At 43.5% G+C, this 19,423-nt stretch overlaps 1 protein-coding gene across 1 annotated transcript in view; it reads left to right on the top strand.

Annotated features, from left to right (window-relative positions):
• Nucleotides 1–19,423, top strand: part of ACOT11 (acyl-CoA thioesterase 11) — a 100,741-nt gene that overhangs the window by 22,531 nt on the left and 58,787 nt on the right. The window contains exons 2-3 of the mRNA XM_015414939.1: nucleotides 11,215–11,413; nucleotides 18,182–18,251. Coding sequence (XP_015270425.1) covers nucleotides 11,284–11,413; nucleotides 18,182–18,251 — 200 coding nt within the window. The 5' untranslated portion in view covers nucleotides 11,215–11,283. The remainder of the gene's footprint in view (nucleotides 1–11,214; nucleotides 11,414–18,181; nucleotides 18,252–19,423) is intronic.

Raw genomic sequence — 19,423 nt, 5'->3', positions numbered from 1 at the left:
GGGGGGATTCTGGTTGCTCCTGAGGAGCCCCCACCTGTTCCTGCTTCCGAAGGTCATTTTGGATCCGCTTTTCCCGCACGGAGGTGCTCAAAAAAGCACCGACGGCAGCCCAGCCCTTCTCCCTCTCTTTCTCCCAGGACTGAAAAGCTCCCCCCCACCCCCCACTTATTCATGAGTAAACCTGCCCGGGGTCCAGCTGCCAGGCTTCCCCCCCCCCTCCGGTGCAACTCTGAGGTTCCTCACGGGTCCCTCTGGCTGCGAGGCAAGAGCCAAGCTGTCCCTGCGGAGAACTTTTGGCTCCACCCCCTTTGCTCACCCGCCCGCCTTTAACCCTTTTCATGCTGCAGAGGAAGTTGAAAGGCTTCCTCCTCCTCCAGCCCTCCCCACGAGGCGCCGCGCCTGGACTTCAGCCAGGCGGGCCCGAGACAGCGCCGCCGCCTTCAAATGCAGCTGGACGAGGCTGCTCGCGAGTAAAATCTCCACGGGGCAGCCTTGCAGGGGAGGGGGTTATCTGCAGCACAGAAAAGGTTGAAGGAGGGGGAAAGCCCTTCTAGCCGGATCCCTGGAAGGTTTACGGGGGGGGGGAATAAGCAAGGGGGGCCCTTTGGGGGTGGGTGGGTGCAGTTTGGTACCCCTAAGGGCCGGCGTGCTATAGACGAATGCCTAGTAGGCCTAGTGAGTGAGCCGGCCCTGCACACACCCCACACTGGAATAAGAACATAATATCAGGCCATAGCACATTGCAATAAAGCCTCTTGTGTGAGAGGTGGAATTTGCCCCTATGAGTCCATGGCCACCACCCCGGGGCTCAGGGACGTGGGGAATGTTTCGCCCCCCCCATGTCCCAACTGATGGCTGGTGGGAGCTGGGAGCGGGGCTTATGTGCCCTCCCCCTGGGCTCCTGACTGGCGGAGCGGTGCTCCAGTGTGCTCCGGCAGGAACCAAGGCCTGCTTCTGGTTACCTAAACCATTGAGCCACTCCCTGTATCTAATCTAGTTCCAGGCATACCTGTTGGCATTCAGGAGCTACAAGATAATGAATCTGCTTTAGTCCCCTTTGAAATGTAGTCCTTTTCAAGTTTCCTTGTTTTCTAGCCTTTATTATATGCCAAATACCTGATTACTGAAAAACTTTTTTGTCTAGCTTTATGCTCATGTGTTTTCTCTGTTGGTATTGCCTTCAGAACAATGTGCTTTTCTCTGTACCAACAAAGAAAACAGTGGTTTGCTGTGGTAGTTTCTTATAGTCCTATGAATGAGGGCAGATGCTTTTAATGTTTTTTCTTTTCTTGCTGAGTTGTATATGCTTGGCTCTTGGGATAATACCTTTAAATGTGAAAAGGCCATAGATGGGTCTTAAATTTTTCATCCTATTGCAGCTCCATAAAGTTTTAGCAAAATACCCTCTCTTACTGGAGAACATGACACGTATGCACTTACCTTTTCATGCACCTGAAACTAGATGAGTAAAAAGAGATCAACCCTTTTACAGGCCCTCCAGGAAGGGCAGGAGAAACCAGAGATGGGGGAGCTGCCACCACCTGTCACTTTAAGCTCTGAGGCAGAGTCTGACAGGCCCACCTCTGTCTGTCTGTGTCAAACCCCCCCCCCCCCAATCTGGCCGAATATGCAGCCTGGCTGTCTTAAGAGCTGGCATACATAAAACCCAGTCCTTTTACACTTGAGCGATCTGGGGATGACACGGCTCTCTTAAACAAAAAGTTGGGGGAAACAGAGTAAGGAGAGAAGGGGAGAAATAACAAAAATCTAAACAAATAAAACAACACAGAAAGCTAACACAACCTGAATAAACTGGCTCCAAACAGTTTGGGCTAAAGTACAGCCTTAAAGCTTAAAGCCTTAAAGTACAGCCTGTAAAGCAATAAATAACGCTGCTGCCATTTCTTCCTCCCCCCAATTAAATATCAATCTTCTACAGAGAATGGAGCATCAGACTGTCTAAATAGTTACTATGCGGGTAAAGTCAAATCATCATTAGAAGTAGGATGATGGTCAAAAATGCTTACCAAATATTTACCTCTTTGTGTAGGAGGAGCTATGGTCCTAACTTTGTTCTCAGACTAGGACAGTCACGTGGTCATTGGTTTAATGTAGGAGGGCATTAAATGTTCTTTGATTTCAAAGGAAATACAAAAATAATGGGTTCACATTTTTAAGCTATTTACTCTCATTGTTTACCCATCTGTTGCTGCTTAATTGCTGATGTTTCCTCCTCATAGCTGCATCATCTTCATCCACTTTAGCTGCATGGGCAATTCCAGCCAGTCAAAGATCATAGTGAGATGATAGAAAGATGCTAAATTGCCAGTCAGATATCATTATATGTCAGCATGAATGAGGGCTGTGCATCCTGGATCAGCTGCATGATCATTTCCCAATTACCCTGAAAGCCCTTTGTGAATGGAATATTTTCACGTAACCAGTTGAATTTGGCTGTATGATGACATCACTTGTTGTTGTTCAGTCGCACAGTCGAGTCCGACTCTTTGCGACCCCATGGACCAGATTCCGCCAGGCCTTCCTGTCTTCCGCCGTCCTCTGAAGTTTGCTCAATTTTATGTTTGTTGCATCTATGACACTGTCTAACCATCTCATCCTTTGCCGTCCCCGTCTTCTTTGACTTTCAGTCTTTCCCAGCATCAGGGTCTTCTCCAGTGAGTCCTCCCTTCTCATTTGGTGGCCAAAGTATTTGAGCATCAGTTTCATTATCTGGCCTTCCAGGGAACAGTCAGGGTTGATTTCTTTTAGGATTGACTGATTTGATCTTCTTGCAGTCCAAGGGACTCTCAAGAGTCTGCTCCAGCACCATAGTTCAAAAGAATCTATTCTTCGGCGCTCGGCCTTCCTTATAGTCCAACTCTCGCAGCCATACATGATTACTGGGAATACCATTGCTTTGACCATGCGGACTTAGACTTTGACCATGACATCACTTAGAGCAAATAAAATTAAATCATAGTGAGAACAGCATTTGCTTATACTGGGTTATTTACAGTAGTCTTGCAGAGCAATGTTGAAAAACCTGCAAAAGGATGTTTTTCTTTTTTTGTTATTTATTGTTTTTTGAAACAAAACATAACCAACATAAACAAGGATTTCTTAACATAGTTTAGAAGTCTACTACAGTGCCTTCCCTCCGATTTTCGAGCCTAACAATTAAAGTAAACGTTTTTTTCTAACCATCTGTACAGTTTTAGCCACATATTATCAAAGACATCATCATCCTTCCCTTGAAGCTTCATTGTCAAATTATCCAATTCAGCTATTTCTGTAGATATAACTATGAATTCTTCTCTAGACGGTATCTCTTCCTGCTTCCAGTATTTTGCGAACAGGAGCCTAGCTGACGTAAGCAGGTGCGTGATCAAATGTACATCTGCCATCTTTACATTGTCAGGCATAATATTTAACAAAAATATCTCTGGCTCATATGGATTTATCAACATAGTCATCTGGACAATAATTCCATGGATTTCTTTCCAATACCTTTGTGATATTTTACACGACCACTACGCATGAAAATAAGTCCCCTTTTCCACTTTGCACTTCCAACATCTGTCCAACAGATTAGGGTAACAACGCGTTAGTACCGCTGGAGTTAAGTGCCATCGGTGAAACATTTTAAACAAGTTTTCTTTCATAGATGTTGCTTTCATCCTTTTCATATTTTGCCACATTTTCCCCCACTTAACCCATTCTATATTATGACCAATATTTCTGATCCAAGCAATCATTGTCACCTTTACTTAAGAACATAAGAGATGCCAATGTTGGATCAGGCCAAAGGCCCATCCAGTCCAACACTCTGTGTCACACAGTGGCCAGAAATACCAGTGCCATCAGGAGGTCCACCAGTGGGGCCAGGACATTAGAAGCCCTCCCACTGTTGACCTCCCCAAGCACCAAGATGACAGAGCATCACTTGCCCCAGAGTCCCTATCTATACCTTGTGGCTAATAGCCACTGATGGACCTCTGCTCCATATACTTATCTAATTCCCTTTTGAAGCCGTCCATGCTTGTAGCCGCCGCCACTTCCTGTGGCAGTGAATTCCAAGTGTTAATCACTCTTTGGGTGAAGAAGTACTTCCTTTTATCCGTTCTAACCCGACCGCTCAGCAATTTCATGGAGTGCCCATGAGTTCTTGTATTGTGAGAAAGGGAGAAAAGTACCTCTTTCTCTACCTGCTCTTTCCCATGCATAATCTTATAAACCTCAATCATGTCACCCCTCAGTCGTCGTTTCTCCAAGCTAAAGAGCCCTAAGCGCCTTAACCTTTCCTCATAGGGAAAGTGTACTTCTTCGTCCTGCATTTTTTGGTTCAACAAAAAATTATAAAATTTCCAAATAAGTTTATCTCCCGCACCCATCAATATCTTATCAATTTCAACATTTTCAACATAAATACCTAACTGCTTATCTTTCCGATATCTGGATGCAAGCTGATTCCTCTCCCACCAGGACAATAAGGTTCCTTGAGCCTCAAGCTGGTTCTGAGTTTTTAAATTTCCATTTATATCTAAACACTCTCTATAAGTGACGTATCTTGATGTGGATGTTTTTCAGTATTGTTGGAATTATTTACAAAAAAGCACCCCCTTCAGAACACCCCCCCCTGTCCTTGATTAGAAGGTTACCAAGTAGCACCAGTGTTACTCTAGAGGCGTTGGTTTCCCTGTTGTCTCCAACTATACATCTAAGCCCAGTGTTTCAGTTTCTCTGATTCCCAATATTTCCAAGTGGCTATTGAAGAGTGATAATGCTGAGTTTATTTGCCTTCTAGTTAAACAGGTGCTATTTGGTAAATATTTTAGTTGCCTTGTATCTCACATCTGGATCCACTTTGGAAGCTCTTGACTTTGGAAGAAATATATAGGAAAACTTTAAAAGTTTGTTAGCACAGTTTTACCACCAGAGTCTTGTACAAAGAAAGGCTTGCATCTTACCTATTTTTGTGCAGAAGAAATGCAGCAAAATGCTTAGGATTGAAGTTCCACAGAGACATGTTGCTTGTATGACATCAAAGGTTTTGGGTGGCTTCTGTCTTTTAGTGGCCAAAAACTACAGTTTAATATAAACCTCACTTATCCAAAGACATAGAAATTGACTTAAAATTGGATAGTGGATTTGAATCAAGAGGCTGCCAGCTACATGCACTCGGAACAGACAAAATCATTCAGTGCTGTGGAATTTTTGTGGCATGTCTGTTTGGTTAATTACCAGCTAAAGCACGTTGGCTTCCACATTGCAATCAGTGACTAGGAAAGAAGCTGGAACTGATTTTGCTGCATGATGGCGAGATTTATTGAACTTGGGAAATACATTGCAGTATTTTTGCTAACCCCAAGTTGGAAATGGTTCTGGAATCTCTTATATCAGTAGCTATGGAAACAGTGCACTCCTGGAAGTACTGAGAAAAGTCTGTGTGTGTGTGGGGGAAGGCTGCCTGAAAAGAGTGCTCAAGAAAGATGGAAATGCTTTCAATTGAGACTTTTCCCTCCCCCATCTTTCCATTATTATGCCGGAAGGCTAATTCGAAGCTGCTGCAATGAGGAACTTGCAGTGCCTGTGTGTGAGACAGCTATTGCTAAATCAAGAAGAGGAAAGTTCAGGTACAAGATTTAAGACTAACATCTGCTGAATTACTCATCTTTGGTGCAACAATACTGGTACAAAAGGGAAGTCTTTGCTCTGTATCAGAAAATGTAAAGATGACAGCCAAGTGATCTAGCATTCTTTTTTCTGTAATCACGTAAATGGAGAAATCAAAGCCTGCAATCCTGTGCAACATTAGGGTCCTTCGCTCCCAGCAAAGTCAATGGGATGGGAATGGCCTAACTTGTATACAAGACTGGAGCCAATGATGCTGCTTTGGCATATGGGTGGGGAGATTAATGTATTTATAGGAGTTTAATAAGCAGGCACTGTTTTCAGGAACAAAAAAAATGACTTGATTTGTATACTAGGGACAAATTTTGGCTTCATGGAAATCCTTCATATTGCAGATGATAAAGGATAAATGGTGTTAGGCTAGTAACTGGATCCATTCTGAGGAGCGGATGAATAATCCAGATAGGCCACATGCTGCAGTATCTGTTAAGGATGCTCTGTGCATTGCAATATATACTTTTACATGTCACAAAACAGAGCCAGTTTGGTGTAGTGGTTAAGTGCGTGGGAGAATTTGACGGCATGCGCAGAACGTCTGAATAATAATGATATCAGGATGCTGTATCTGAGCTATATACAGTGGCTTTTATTTACAGTTATTTACACAGTCCTTTCCACCATGCGGTATCCCAGGTTCATGGAACTGACCGACAAGGTGCTTCGCAATACACTCTTCCACTGGTGTGGAACACTTGCCTCTGGACTACATTACATATATACAGTACTTGCACCAATCAGAGTCATTTTGCCAACTCATGGTGACATAGTTAATTAGCTGATGCAACCTAGTGCAACTTGCATCTGGTGACCCTGTCACATGACAGTCTTACCTGTCACCCAGATCAGTTTAATCTGACATGTGTGCATCATTGGCTGTCATCTTGCATACATATAATACAATATGCCAACACGCCTCCCAAGATACAGCCTATACAAATGATAGTTTACTTTTTAACACTTTAAATCTATTTACAGGTACACACTTTGTAAATAAATCAGCCAGGTTATCCTCAGAATTACAGTACTGAATGTTAATAAAATTTGTACACACAGCAACCCTTACATTCTGATACCTGATTGTGATGTGTTTACTTCTGGTTTTTACCCCTTGATTTTTAGCCAACTGAGCAGCTGCCAAGCTGTCACAAAAAACCTTGATAGGTAAATCACACTTTATGCAAAAGTCTTTTAATAATTGGTGAAACCATTCCAACTGAATAATCACATCACTTATAGCGGAGAATTCCGATTCACAGGAACTTAATGAAATATGTGCCTGTTTGATTGATTTCCATCCCACCAGGGCACCTAATACAGAAATTGTGAACCCTGTGGTCGACCTTGAATCCGGCCTTTCCCCCCAACTTGCATCACTGAAGGCTGACAGACCGTCTGTTTGTGCATCCACCTTTAGCACTAATTTTTCACTTGCTGTGCCCTTAAGGTACCGGAGCACTCTTTTTGCTGCAACCCAGTCTCTTTGATAAGGACATTGACATTGTTGACACAACCAATGCACAGCTATAGAGATATCTGGCCTTGTGCAGCATGACAAATACAGTAGAGACCCAACCAACGATTGATATAACTGTTTGTGAGGAAACATTTCTCCCTGCTCCTCTTTTAGGTAGTTTACTGTTACAGGCGTCTCAGTAACGTGAGCTTCACTCATGCCAAACCTTTCAATGAGCTGCAAGATCTTTTGCTCTTGGCAAAGAGTGTAATTACCTTGTTCATTCTTGCTTATCTGTACACCCAGATAACTCTGTATTTCGCCCAGATCCTTCATGTTAAACACTGATCTTAATGTTTCTGTAAACCAGTCCAATTGTTGTTGTGACGTGTACAATAAACAAAGGTCATCTACATAATAAAAGAGCCAGTAAAGCTGTCCTTTTAACTCTTTGCTGTATAAACATGGATCAGCTATACTCTGTTTGAAACCTTTATTTACCAGAGCATTATGAAGACATCGTCCCCATTCAAACGCGCTCTGCTTTAACCCGTAAAGAGCTTTGTTTAACCTTAGAACAGATGTATCAGACCCTGAATGAAACCCAGGTATCTGTTCCATGTAAATTTCCTCTTTCAAAGGAGCATTCAAGTACGCGGTTTCAATATCAAAGTGTCTCACTCTCATCCCCTTTGCTGCAGCCGCAGCCAGAGCAACCCTTATTGTTTCATTTCTGACCGTGCTTTGAAAAGTTTCATCATAATCTTGATATTGCCTCTGATCAAAGCCTTTACCGACCAGACGTGCTTTGTAGAGCACCTCACCATTCGGCTTGTGTTTTAACTTGTAGAGCCATCGACACCCAATTGCCTTCCGTTCCCTAGGCAACTCAGTGGGAGTAAATACCTCGTGTGCTCTGAGAGACTGATACTCAGTTTGCATTGCTGCTTCCCAAGCCTGGCGTTCGGTAGCTGCTAGAGATAACACTTCAGTGTATGTTTCAGGTACCTTTACAAATACATTATTTATACCATATCTCTGAGGTGGTATTCCCTTAGTAATTCTTGTAGACACTCTGGGTATTTGTGGAGAACCTGAACCAGTATCAGAGACTTGCGGTGCTGCTTCGGCACCTTCCTGCTTCACCTCTGTTCCCCCTGTACTGTCAGTAATTGGTAACATGATCTGCTGGGGAGTTTCATTAGCATGAATGTGTGACCAGTTGGCATTCTCGCAAAAATTTGCAGACCTGCTGAATACCAACATGTTGTGAGCGTTCACAAAACGATATGCTTTCATTCCAGTTTGATAACCAATGAAAGTTAATTTTTGTGCCCTGGGACCTCCCTTTCTTCTTTGCTTTAAAGGTATGTTCACCCATGCCTTTGACCCAAAAATTCTTAGGTGCTTCAAAGAAGGATTTTTACCATAGAGAGCCCTATAGGGAATGTCTTCAATTGTTCTACACCAAACTCTGTTGACATTGTAGGTGGCACATCTCAAGCACTCTGCCCAAAAGGACTTTGGTAAACCAGAATCTAATAACATAGAGTGCATCACCGTTTGTATAATTCCTGCTCGTCTTTCCACAATGCTATTTTCCTGAGGACAGGCTGTATTAGCCACTCTGTGTTCAATACCTTGTGCCTTTAACCATTTTTGCAAATCAGTAGCCATAAATTCACCTCCAAAATCAGTTTGAAGCTGCTGAATTTCTGTTCCTAACTGTTTTTGCACCTTTTTTGCCCATGTCTTAATTAATTCACATACCTCTGATTTCCTCTGCATAGGAAATGACCAACAGTACCTGCTGTGGTCGTCAACAATCAAAAGCCCATATCGTTTACCCGATAAGCTATTTTGATAGGGTCCTATTACGTCGGCGTGTACTAGGGCCAATACTTTATCTGTGGACCTTTGACTAGCCTTAGCTACTGGGTGTGTGCGTGATTTACTCTGCTTGCATATATCACAGTCTAAGTACATTTGGCATTTCTTTAACCTATCATGCCCTAGACATGCAAACGTTTTCTCTAATGTTGAGAATGACATGTGCCCCAGCCTTCTATGGTACATGTGGATACATTCATCATGCAATGCTTGATTGCTAATTACAGTTTTCACTTGCCCTGGAACGTTATCAAGAATATATACACCATTCTCCACTTTGCCAGTGGCAAGGACCTTATCTGCCTTCTGTATCACACATTGCTGTTCAGTAAATGTTACCCTGAACCCAGCTTTAGTTAATTCACCGATGCTTAATAAGTTGTGTTGGAGGCTAGGAACGCATAACACATTTTCAAAAGCATGATTCAAACAATGAAAATAAATTGTTCCTTGCACATTTGCTGATGCTGGTGCACCATCAGCCAAACTCACGTGTGCTGGACTAGCTGGCTGAGAGTCAGTCAGCAAGCTTGCGTCCCTTGTGAAATTCTGGGATGCGCCAGAGTCCAGGACCCATTTGTCCCTTTCAGAAGACCCTGACGCTGTCACCAATGTTGCTTGATGGGTGGCCACATGTTGAGGCTTGACACCGCCTCCGTCCTTGAGAACGTTGGTGGCCCTTTCTTTCTTCCGCGGGCAAAATCTTTTGATGTGGCCGGTTTCATTGCACAAAAAACATCTGCGTGCCTTCACGTGTAGAAGCGAAGATGCTTTCTCATCCTGTCGCTGACTCGTATGCTGCAGGCTGGCTAAACACCTGCTTTGGTTGGCTTGCTTCCCAGAATAGCTGGCTTGCTTCCCGGAGTAGCTGGCTGCCGTCCCGGACCTGCTGGCGTTGTTCCCAGGATGGCCGTTTGCCAACTCCCTCTGCCGGCCCCTTATTTGCTCAGAGTGCTCTCAAGTGATGCTGAGAATATCTTTAAGGCCTTTCCACACAATCTGTATTTTGTGTATTAAAAATGCATGAGTTAAATTTGTAGCATGTAGTCCATAAATCTCCTCTCAAGGAATGCAGCTGTTTCTTGGCAGTCTTATTTTCTAAATCCTTGGAACACCACTGTGATGACCCCCCCCCAGCTTATTGATTGCCATTTTGAAATGTGGTTGTGCAAACATCCCAGGAACATAGTTTGTGACTTAATTAGTAGCCAGCAACACAATTCCTCCTCCCCTCCATAAAATCGTACTTATTTACAAGATTTTTATCCTTCTTATCTACTTCAAAAGCATCCTAGGCAGCTCATGATCAAGACTAAGAACAGAACAGCCAGTATAAAAAAGATACAATAAAACCATAAATGTCAGAGAACTTGTCCTGTGAATGAGTAAAGGCACTGGTGGATATGAGAGACAACACCTAATACCTCAAAGATGTTAATATAGAAACCAGGCAAGTTTGTGTGGAAAGGGAGTTCTGTAACTGGGACACCATCATAGAAAAGGCCATCCGCCAGTAACCACTTGCTCCATGTCTGAAGGCAAGAGGCACTAGGCAGGTTCAGTCTCTGCCTGAAATTAATACATTGCCTTCCTTGCAATTTTAGAGGGGATGCAATAATGTTGTGGTTTCTTACACAGATATAAGGAATCCCTGTATACACTTTGGCTCCCAGTTGGAGGGGTTTTTTGGTTGGTTTTGGCCTTTGATAGATGCACTGTTTGTGATCATGGTGTTTTGGGGGAAAGAGGCTTCGCTTATTGATTTTATTTGGAAAATTATATTACTGGGAAATGTCTTTGACTGGGATGGTGTCAAGGGCTAAATCGCTTTTACTGCTGTCTCCAGTCTAAGAGGACTGACAGAAGCTGAGTGACCTTGGGCCAGATACTACCAGAAAGTTGTAAGGCCAAAATGAGAAGGATTGTCTGTATGCCATTTTGAGCTCCTTGGAGATACTGGGGGTGGGGGTGGGGGAGTCACAAGGGTTCTCCGGGGTTTCAAAGGGTTGCTGGCTGTTATTTAAATGCACCGAGGGAGGAAAATGCGACTTGAGAAAGCAGCTAGAGCCGCGGGCAGGGCGGCGGCGGCAAGGGTCAGCAGAACAGACTTGCAGGCCGGGCTCCACTCGCTTGGCGGCACTAGGAGTGACTCGGCGCTTTGTTCTCTCCTTTCTATGCAGAGTCCGGCGGCGGCGGCGGCTGCAGCGAGCCCGGCGCCTTCGGAGGTGGAGCCCCGGCGGTGGCGCGCCATGGAGGGTTACCGGAACGCCACCGAGGTTCAGATGAGTCAGCTGGTGCTGCCCTGCCACACCAACTACCACGGGGAGCTCAGCATCGGGCAGCTCCTGAAATGGATCGACACAGCAGCCTGCCTCTCTGGTAAGCGACTGCTCGCGGCCTGGGGCAGGCGGAGGGGAGAGCGCCTGTTTCTTGGCAACCTCCCCGCGGCTCAACCCAGCGTGCGTGCGTGCGTGCGGCCTCAGCTTGTTCGCAGCACGGCCTTAAGGTGGACCGGGCAAATTCTTTCCGCAGACCTGGCCAGGCAAAACGAGGCAAGGAAGCGAGGAGTTTCGGGGTGGTGGAACCGTGGAAAGAAAACCACGCGCTGAGCGCACTCTTGTTGCGGCCGGGACAGAGCTAAACTCCCCATGAAGCTTACCAGGTGGCCTTGGACCAGTCCCTTTGGCTCCCTGTCAACCCAGCCGACTTCACAGGGTTGTTGTGAGGAGGAGATGGAGGAGGAAGAACCGCACACCACCCTGGGCTCCTTGAGCGAAGGGCAGGAAAAGTGACAGAGCAGTTGAACTGTAGGATGTGCTTTTCCTGGAGTTCTTTCTCCAGGCTGTCTCTCATTATCTCTGTGGGTACACCTGTCCTGGCCAGAGAGCTAAGCCCAGGGATCAGGGGCAGGCGGGCGGGGAGAACGGCAGTTGCTGATGCAGTAGGGCAGTGATGGCAAACCTTTTAGAGACCGAGTGCCCAAACTGCAACCCAAAACCCACTTATTTATCGCAAAGTGCCAACACGGCAATTTAACCTGAATACTGAGGTTTTACTTTAGAAAAACCACTCATACATTAACTTAAGATGATCCAAACAAAGTAAGGAAAGCAATCCCAAAGGCTTTCATTTACTTAACATTATTTGGCAGAGAATTCGACACTTTAATGATGATCTGGGCCTGGCTGGGGCAATGGCACGCGTGCCCACAGAGAGGGCTCTGAGTGCCACCTCTGGCACCCGTGCCATAGGTTTGCCACCACTGCAGTAGGGTGTGAAGGGAGCAGCAACAGAAAGTGCTGGCAGTTGGGGGGGGGGGTCTCCCCAGGAACCTCCACCCTCCATCAGAGTGGCCCATGCATTATAATTAGTTACTTATGAGAAGACTGAGATGAAATACTGTACAAAATGAGGGGGAAGGCCAACTTGCAAGAAGTACTTGTGGAGACTGGTATATGTACAAAAAGCTCAGATGTCTCTGGGCAAGATAAGAAAAGGAGATGGCACACCAATTACCGTGGCTGTCAGCTATTAATATGGAGTGTCCTTAACCTTCTTTTCTAGGCAATGGAGCTCTTTTGTTGGGACCGCCACTATTTAAGAACTATGAAGGAGCATTGTAAAGCTCCTGTATCCCTGTCTTTTGACAGATTCTCAGGAGGCTTTGAGATTAATTAATTCCACATGAAGCGGCCTCTTATACTGAATCAGACCTTAGTCCACCAAAGGTCAGCTTTGTCTATGCAGACTGGCAGCAACTCTCCAGAGTCTCAGGTGGAAGTCTTTCACATCACCTACAGCCTGATATTTAGCTGGAAATGCCCGGAATTGAACCTGGGATATTTTGCATGTGAAGCAGATGCTTTACAAACCATGCCCACTTTCCAAACCTGTCAGTCTATTTTTCTTCAGTTGACATTTTATACACTGGTAGGTTTGGGAAGGGCTGAGTGCTGTCCAGTCCAGCATCTTACTGTATAGCAGGATTGTCCCTGCGTCAGTCCTCCACAGAGGAGTCTGTACAAAAGAGCTTCCAACAGTGGCTTGCCAGCCGTCTCCAGGAGACAAACCTAGGAGAAAGGCACGTGCACCTCTGAACCTAGAGATCCCTTTTAGCAGTTGGAGCTAACAATTGTTAACAGACACATCATTCATAAATCTGTGTCAGCCTTTTTTTAAGTCATCTACCCAGTGGGTACAGTCACATCATGTGACAATCAGTTTCATAAGGTAAATTATTAATTATTTGAAATATTGCTTCCTAACATTTCCCATATATTGGCCACATTTCGGTGTTCTGAGAAATAATACACATTTCCCTAAACCATTCATAATTTTTATAAAATGTATGTTCACTTGTCATCTTTTCTTTCCTGTAAATAAAAAAGTCTCAAATTCTTTAGCCTTTTCCAGAGCTATGATCTCCTTTTTGAATTGGGTTGCCTAGTGCATAGTATTCTAAATACGGCCACATTGGAGATTACATAAAGGCATTAACATACTGGCAGTTTTAGTTTCAATCCCTTTCCTAATTATCCTTGGAAAGGAATTTGCCTTTCATTGCTGCAGCAGACGACCAAGTTGATGTTTTTCACTGAGCTGTCTACCACAACTTCAAAATCTCTTTCCTGTGTTGTCACAACCAGTTCTGACTATATATGTCCTGATGGGGAATTGGGATTCCCCTTCCTCCCATACATCTACTTGCACTCACGTACATTAAACCTAATTTGCTGTTCTGAGGCCCTTTATCCAGTTTGGATGGATGCTTCTGGAGTTCTTTTGTATGCTTTAGATTTCACCGTGAATAATTTGTTAACATAAAAAATGTAGCTATTTTAAAGCTCATCCCTGATTTCATATTATTTATGAATTTTACGTAGTTCTGGTCCCTGGTGGACGACCACCACCACTTTTTCCCTTCAATTATGTGAACTCTTTACTCCTAGCCTCTGATTCCTGTTTTTGGTAACTAGTTACCAGTCATAACAGGATTACTGAGTTTATTTAGGAGGCTTTGGTGAGGGACTTTGTTACAAGTTTTTTGGGAGTCCAAGTATATCAGTGCATATTCTAGAGGTGCAACTACCCTGTTGAAGCTAAGTAGTGCTTCAGCACTTCTCACAGATGTTTTGCTTCTCACAGGTGTTTTGCTCTGCCTTGGCTTCCTTAACTGCAGCAGTGTTTTGGGGAGCATCCACATGACATCTTCTATTTGTCCTCTTTTGTGTTCTTTCCCGTTTTGCTACCATCGTTCCCAGACCTGATTTGGTATGATTTTTTTGCAGACATCACAGTCAAAATGCTGTTAGAGGTGTGGATGGGAAGGTGTGCATTTTTGCAAGTCCCACCCACACTGGCAGGATTTTCCTTATCTCAGACCCATTGCTCTCATTCATTCCACTGGAGAGCTTTTTTAAAAAATCAGTAATTCATAGATCATTATAGCTCAATAACATTATAATGATCGAATGCATCAATATTCTAATTCCTAGCTTTCACTTTTAAAAAGTAAGTTTCTAGCGTTTTTATGACAGAGTTACAAGGGAAAACATGCAGGGTCGACATTTCCTCTTATAACGTTGCAACAAAATGGGCTAGAGACATCTGTGAAAAATGACAGCTGTAAACTAGTACATTATGTACTTGTGCTATAACAATTTGTCAATTGCTGATTTAAGCCTGAAAAATCCCTGCAGTGTGTGTGGGGAGGGTGGCAAGGATGAGGGACTGAGGCAAAGGAAGGGTGTGTGTCTGTGTAGTGGGGAAAATGGCCATGTGTTAGCACTGTTACCACTGTGAATGCCTCTACATTAGCAGCAGCAGCAGCAGAAAAACATCTCTGTGTGGAAGCAAACCCAGTCTGGATCTGGTCAGTGCCTGTAGATTTCCTAGGAATAGTCATATATGCAAATTTGAGATGCATGAATGATGAAAGGCAAGATATAAATTTTACACACAAATAAAGACCAATGCAAAGAATCCATGCATTTTCTTTGCAACCTCTGCTGCTCCAGCTTTCTTTTCAGCCCTTTCGCTTCTGAAGTGTTAATGTATTGGGACTGAATCATTCCAGGTTTGCATGCTATTTAACAGAGCTGAGGCTCTGGGGTCTTGTCTTGCTGAAATCACAAAGTTGAGCTGATCACTAGGCTTGAGCCTGCTCATCCATGGAACCCACTATTTGACATGAAGGTTCTGGCAGATTTCCTATGCCTGATGTCTTTGAAGAAGTGTTCACAGTATGTCATTATACCTTTAGCAATTTGTTCCTCAATTCCTTCTTTGCTTGCTTTATGAGCTCAGTTTTGTTTTGTAGGATTTGTACTCTTTATTTCCTGCATTTGGGCCAAACTTCCACCTCTTAATGGAAGCCTCCTTGCCATGTGTGGCTTCCTTGATGCTACTACTTTCTCATGGCCTTTTGGATGTGTACATTTACTTAAGCCTCTATTTAGTGACTATCTCTAACCTTTATGAAGAGCTTTGATCCTCCCAAAACTCCTTAACCTCCTTGTCATTTATAAAACTTTCTGTTTTCTCACAAATAAATATATGGATGTGTTGGAATCGATGAAGAAGGGGGGAGAGTGTCAATTTTTGTGGCATCAAAAAAACCCTTGAGTTGAGTTCTTTAATATTTGGATTAAAACTACCTGTATTGAGAGATCATTCCAGTAGTTCTTTCTATGGGAAACATGTTTCAGGGTGTGCACTCACTGGCCCCTGTACCCAGTGCGAACGAAGGTCTCAGGATTGTTTGCACACACATGCACAGGCATTCATGTGCCTACACATAAAAACACACAGTAAAGAGCTCCTTCTCAAATATCAGGCAGACAGGTGAAAGCCTCCCTGTTTTATAGGGGATTAAAATTTTCCCTCGCAAAGTGAGCACAGAGAGGTGTGAAGTGACTTATGGGTGAGCTTTCTTCAAGATGGGGGAGAGGTGGAGTATTTCTTAAAAAACAAAAATCAGGTGAAGGGAATACAACCCTGCCCCTGTTGCCTCACTGCACTCCATTTCTTTCAGTATTATACTATTATTCATTTATACCCCACTTTTTGCCCCAATGGGGATCCCAAGTAGCTTACAACATTCTCCCCTTTTCCATGTGGTCCTCCCAACAACCATGTGAGGTGAGTTAGGCTGAGTGAGAGTGATTGGCCAAGGTCACCTACCAGGCTTCCATGGGAGAGTGGGGAATTCAAACTTGGGTCTCCAAGATCATAGTTTGACACTCTGCTATACCACAGTGGCTGGCAGTCTCTTCTCCTGTCCTGGTTATCTTCTGGTATTAGAGCCCAGCTGGGAGAAACTATGCTTCAAACTTTGGAGCAAAGTGAGGTAAGATGAGGTGAGGGAACAGGGTTAGCACTCCTTCCCTGTGCAAACTAGTGGTGTTTTAAATAGACTCTGAACTTTGGCTGATGCGTCAACAGGTGGAGTCTTCCATGTTGGCCCTCCCCCCAGCTGATTTAAAATTTTTTAAAGATGGTCCAGAGATTTTGGAACCTGAATCAGTGGTTCTCTCTCACGGGGAGGGAGAGAGAGAGAATTGGACTTTTACTAACCTCCTAAATATGGTTATCATACATTTTCTTTACTATCCCAGAGGAGGGGAATTAACCCCCTGTCTCTCTGTCCTGTGACTCTGGAGGGCAAGTGGGCTGCCAATTGTCTGGGAAGAGGCAAAGTTTGAGTCTCTGCCTCAGTCTCCTTAGGCCTCCTGCCTGCCAGTAGTATATATTTATTTGCCTCAGAATGAAATAACATATACACAGAGGCACAAGGGCCAGTGCTTACATAGATTCAGCCCTCTCAAAGATGCACAGTGATTTTGGGCAGAATTTGGATGTCTCAAGGAAGGCAGTAGCAAACCACCTCTGCTCCTCTCTTGTCTTGTGAACTCCATGATGGGGTCTCCATAACTCAGTTGTGACTTGATGGCTCATTCCCCACCCACCTGCAGAAATGCTGTTTTGAATGATCCTGTTTCAAGGGAAGATGTACTGTTATAATCTATCTTTCATACATACATATCTGCTGACTGTTTGCTGTTCTCCACTGCCCAGGAAAATGAATCCAGACAGCAAGGTGCCTGAATAATTTTTGCATTTAGAAGAATTATGTTCAACATGTTTACAAATGGGTGTGGTTTCATTCATATATTGATTAATAAAGTTCTGACTATTAATCCCTACTATCATTTAGAAAGTAGAACATCTGCCTTTCAGAAAGCTAAACAGTCATTTTATTAAATTTAAATATGCTTGTTGAAGTGAATAAATAAGTGCTAGAACTTCAACATAGGTATGTGACACTGAAATGTGGAAATGTTCACTGTAATAAAAGCTATCACAGTGTTCAAAGTAAAGGCCCTCTTTAGGAGTAGTCTTTTAATTCACTGTGACTAACACACCATAAGCAAAACAGGCTTAGAAAATAGAGAATTCTAACCTTGAGTCTTAGCCCTACATTAAAAGTTGCTCTCACTGACTGATACTGACTCACACCAATTAGTCAACTAAAGCTGTAGTTGATGGATCTGTCAATTAAACCAATTAAAGCTTGCAGCCCCTTTTATAACTGATAACTGATCTGGTAAAAACATTGATGCAAAAGAAAATTCTCTATCCAGGTCATGACCTCATAATGCTGTGTATAATCCTGTTTATACAGCTGCCTCCAAGGTGAAAGGATAACATCTTAAATATAATGAGAGTTAGTAATGCAGCAATTTTAATAAAATTAGAGTGAGAACCACTATGCTGGATGTTATGAGAGATGTAGGGATCTTTGAGTAAAGAATATATATGTGTGTGTGTGTATGTATATATATGTGTGTGTATGTGTGTGTATAATATAATATATATATATATATAATTTTTCATCAAATGTTATTTTATGTAACTGGTTGACCATGTATCTGGGAATTTTCCCCAACCCTGTGTGAAAACATGATTTGTACTCCTCAACACAGTATAATTTCTTATGCTTGAATGTGTTATGTATATTTTCGTTTTGAAACTCAAGCTTTTTTTACTGTTTCCACTCTAAGCCTGCAACTGTAATTATTGTAAACAGAAAGAGCCCTGCTTGGTGCAGTGATGTACATAATGAATATTGTTTGTTTGCCTTTGCAGCCGAGAGGCATGCTGGCTGCCCTTGCGTCACAGCTTCGGTGGATGATATCTATTTTGAGCACACAATTAGGTAACTGCCTCATTTCCTTGCTTTTTGCAGTTTACTGGATTCTAAATGGATTCCCCCCCCCCATGTGCCTTCAGCAAATGCTGAAGAAGTAGAAAGCTTCCCCAGTTCTCAGTCAGTGCAGCCAATGCTAAAATGTTGGGAAGAACTGATAGGTGGGATCTAGGGATTAAGCTGGGGTGTTTTGACTGTGCTGTGCCAGCATCACAAAACATGATGTCTGGGAATGTTCCCAACAAATACTCCAATGACAAGGTGTGAGCTGGAGTCTTTCAGCAATTCCGTCCAGGCACTGTACGAAACCATAGTTTGCATGTTGTTTAGAAGCAGACCATGGTTTCAGTTTCCACCCATACAGGCAAATTATCATTACAGTTGATTGTTTTCTGTATTTCTTAAATGCTTTTGTGAGATACCTGGATAGAGGTAATGTGTCATACATCAAGAAATCTAGTCTCAAAGAAATGTATTCCCAAATACAGGACCTAATTTGATCTTGACCTGGATGGCTTAGGCTAGCCTGATCTCGTCAGATCTTGGAAGCTAAGCAGGGTCATTTGCAGAATGCCACCTTTGCTGCTGACCAGATACTGCTCTGTATGTCTGACATTTGTGGACAGTGAATGCCACCAAGACTTAGAACAAGGGCTCACAACCTTCTTGAGCCTACATTTACCTTTGGAACGTTCTGACACAAAGTGGTGGGTTCAACCGCAAAATGTCTGCCACAAGAAGCAGAACCAACCACAAAAAGTCAGGGAGTGAAAGCAAGTGTAACTCTAATAGTAATCCTTCAACTTTTCAGGCAAAAGTACCATTCAACAGGATGTCTTTTAAAATAAACATATTGTTTAAAACTAATTTTTTTTTGCATACAGGTTCAGTCATGCAGTGAAGATCTTTGTGCTGCGGTTACAGGTGCTGCCAAAGCACCTTTCTAAAAATCTGCATTGCCAATCAGAAGCCTTGCTGGGCAAAAGTCCCACCTGGCCCTGCCCACTTTCTGAAAACACTTGGTGGATGCCAGGGAAGGCACTGACAAACACCGCATTTGGAATACGGTTTTTAGGCAGCCTTGCACCCCAGCATCTCTGATCAGAGGTGAGCCAGTGCCCAAATTTGGAGCTCTGGCATCTTATCAAGTGAATATAGCAATGTTTGTGTTACTGTAAGAA

This window comes from Gekko japonicus, unplaced genomic scaffold (genome assembly GCF_001447785.1).
Source record: "Gekko japonicus isolate JY-2015 unplaced genomic scaffold, Gekko_japonicus_V1.1 scaffold3294, whole genome shotgun sequence".
NCBI lineage: Eukaryota > Metazoa > Chordata > Lepidosauria > Squamata > Gekkonidae > Gekko > Gekko japonicus.
This window is presented reverse-complemented; position numbering and strand designations above follow the sequence as displayed.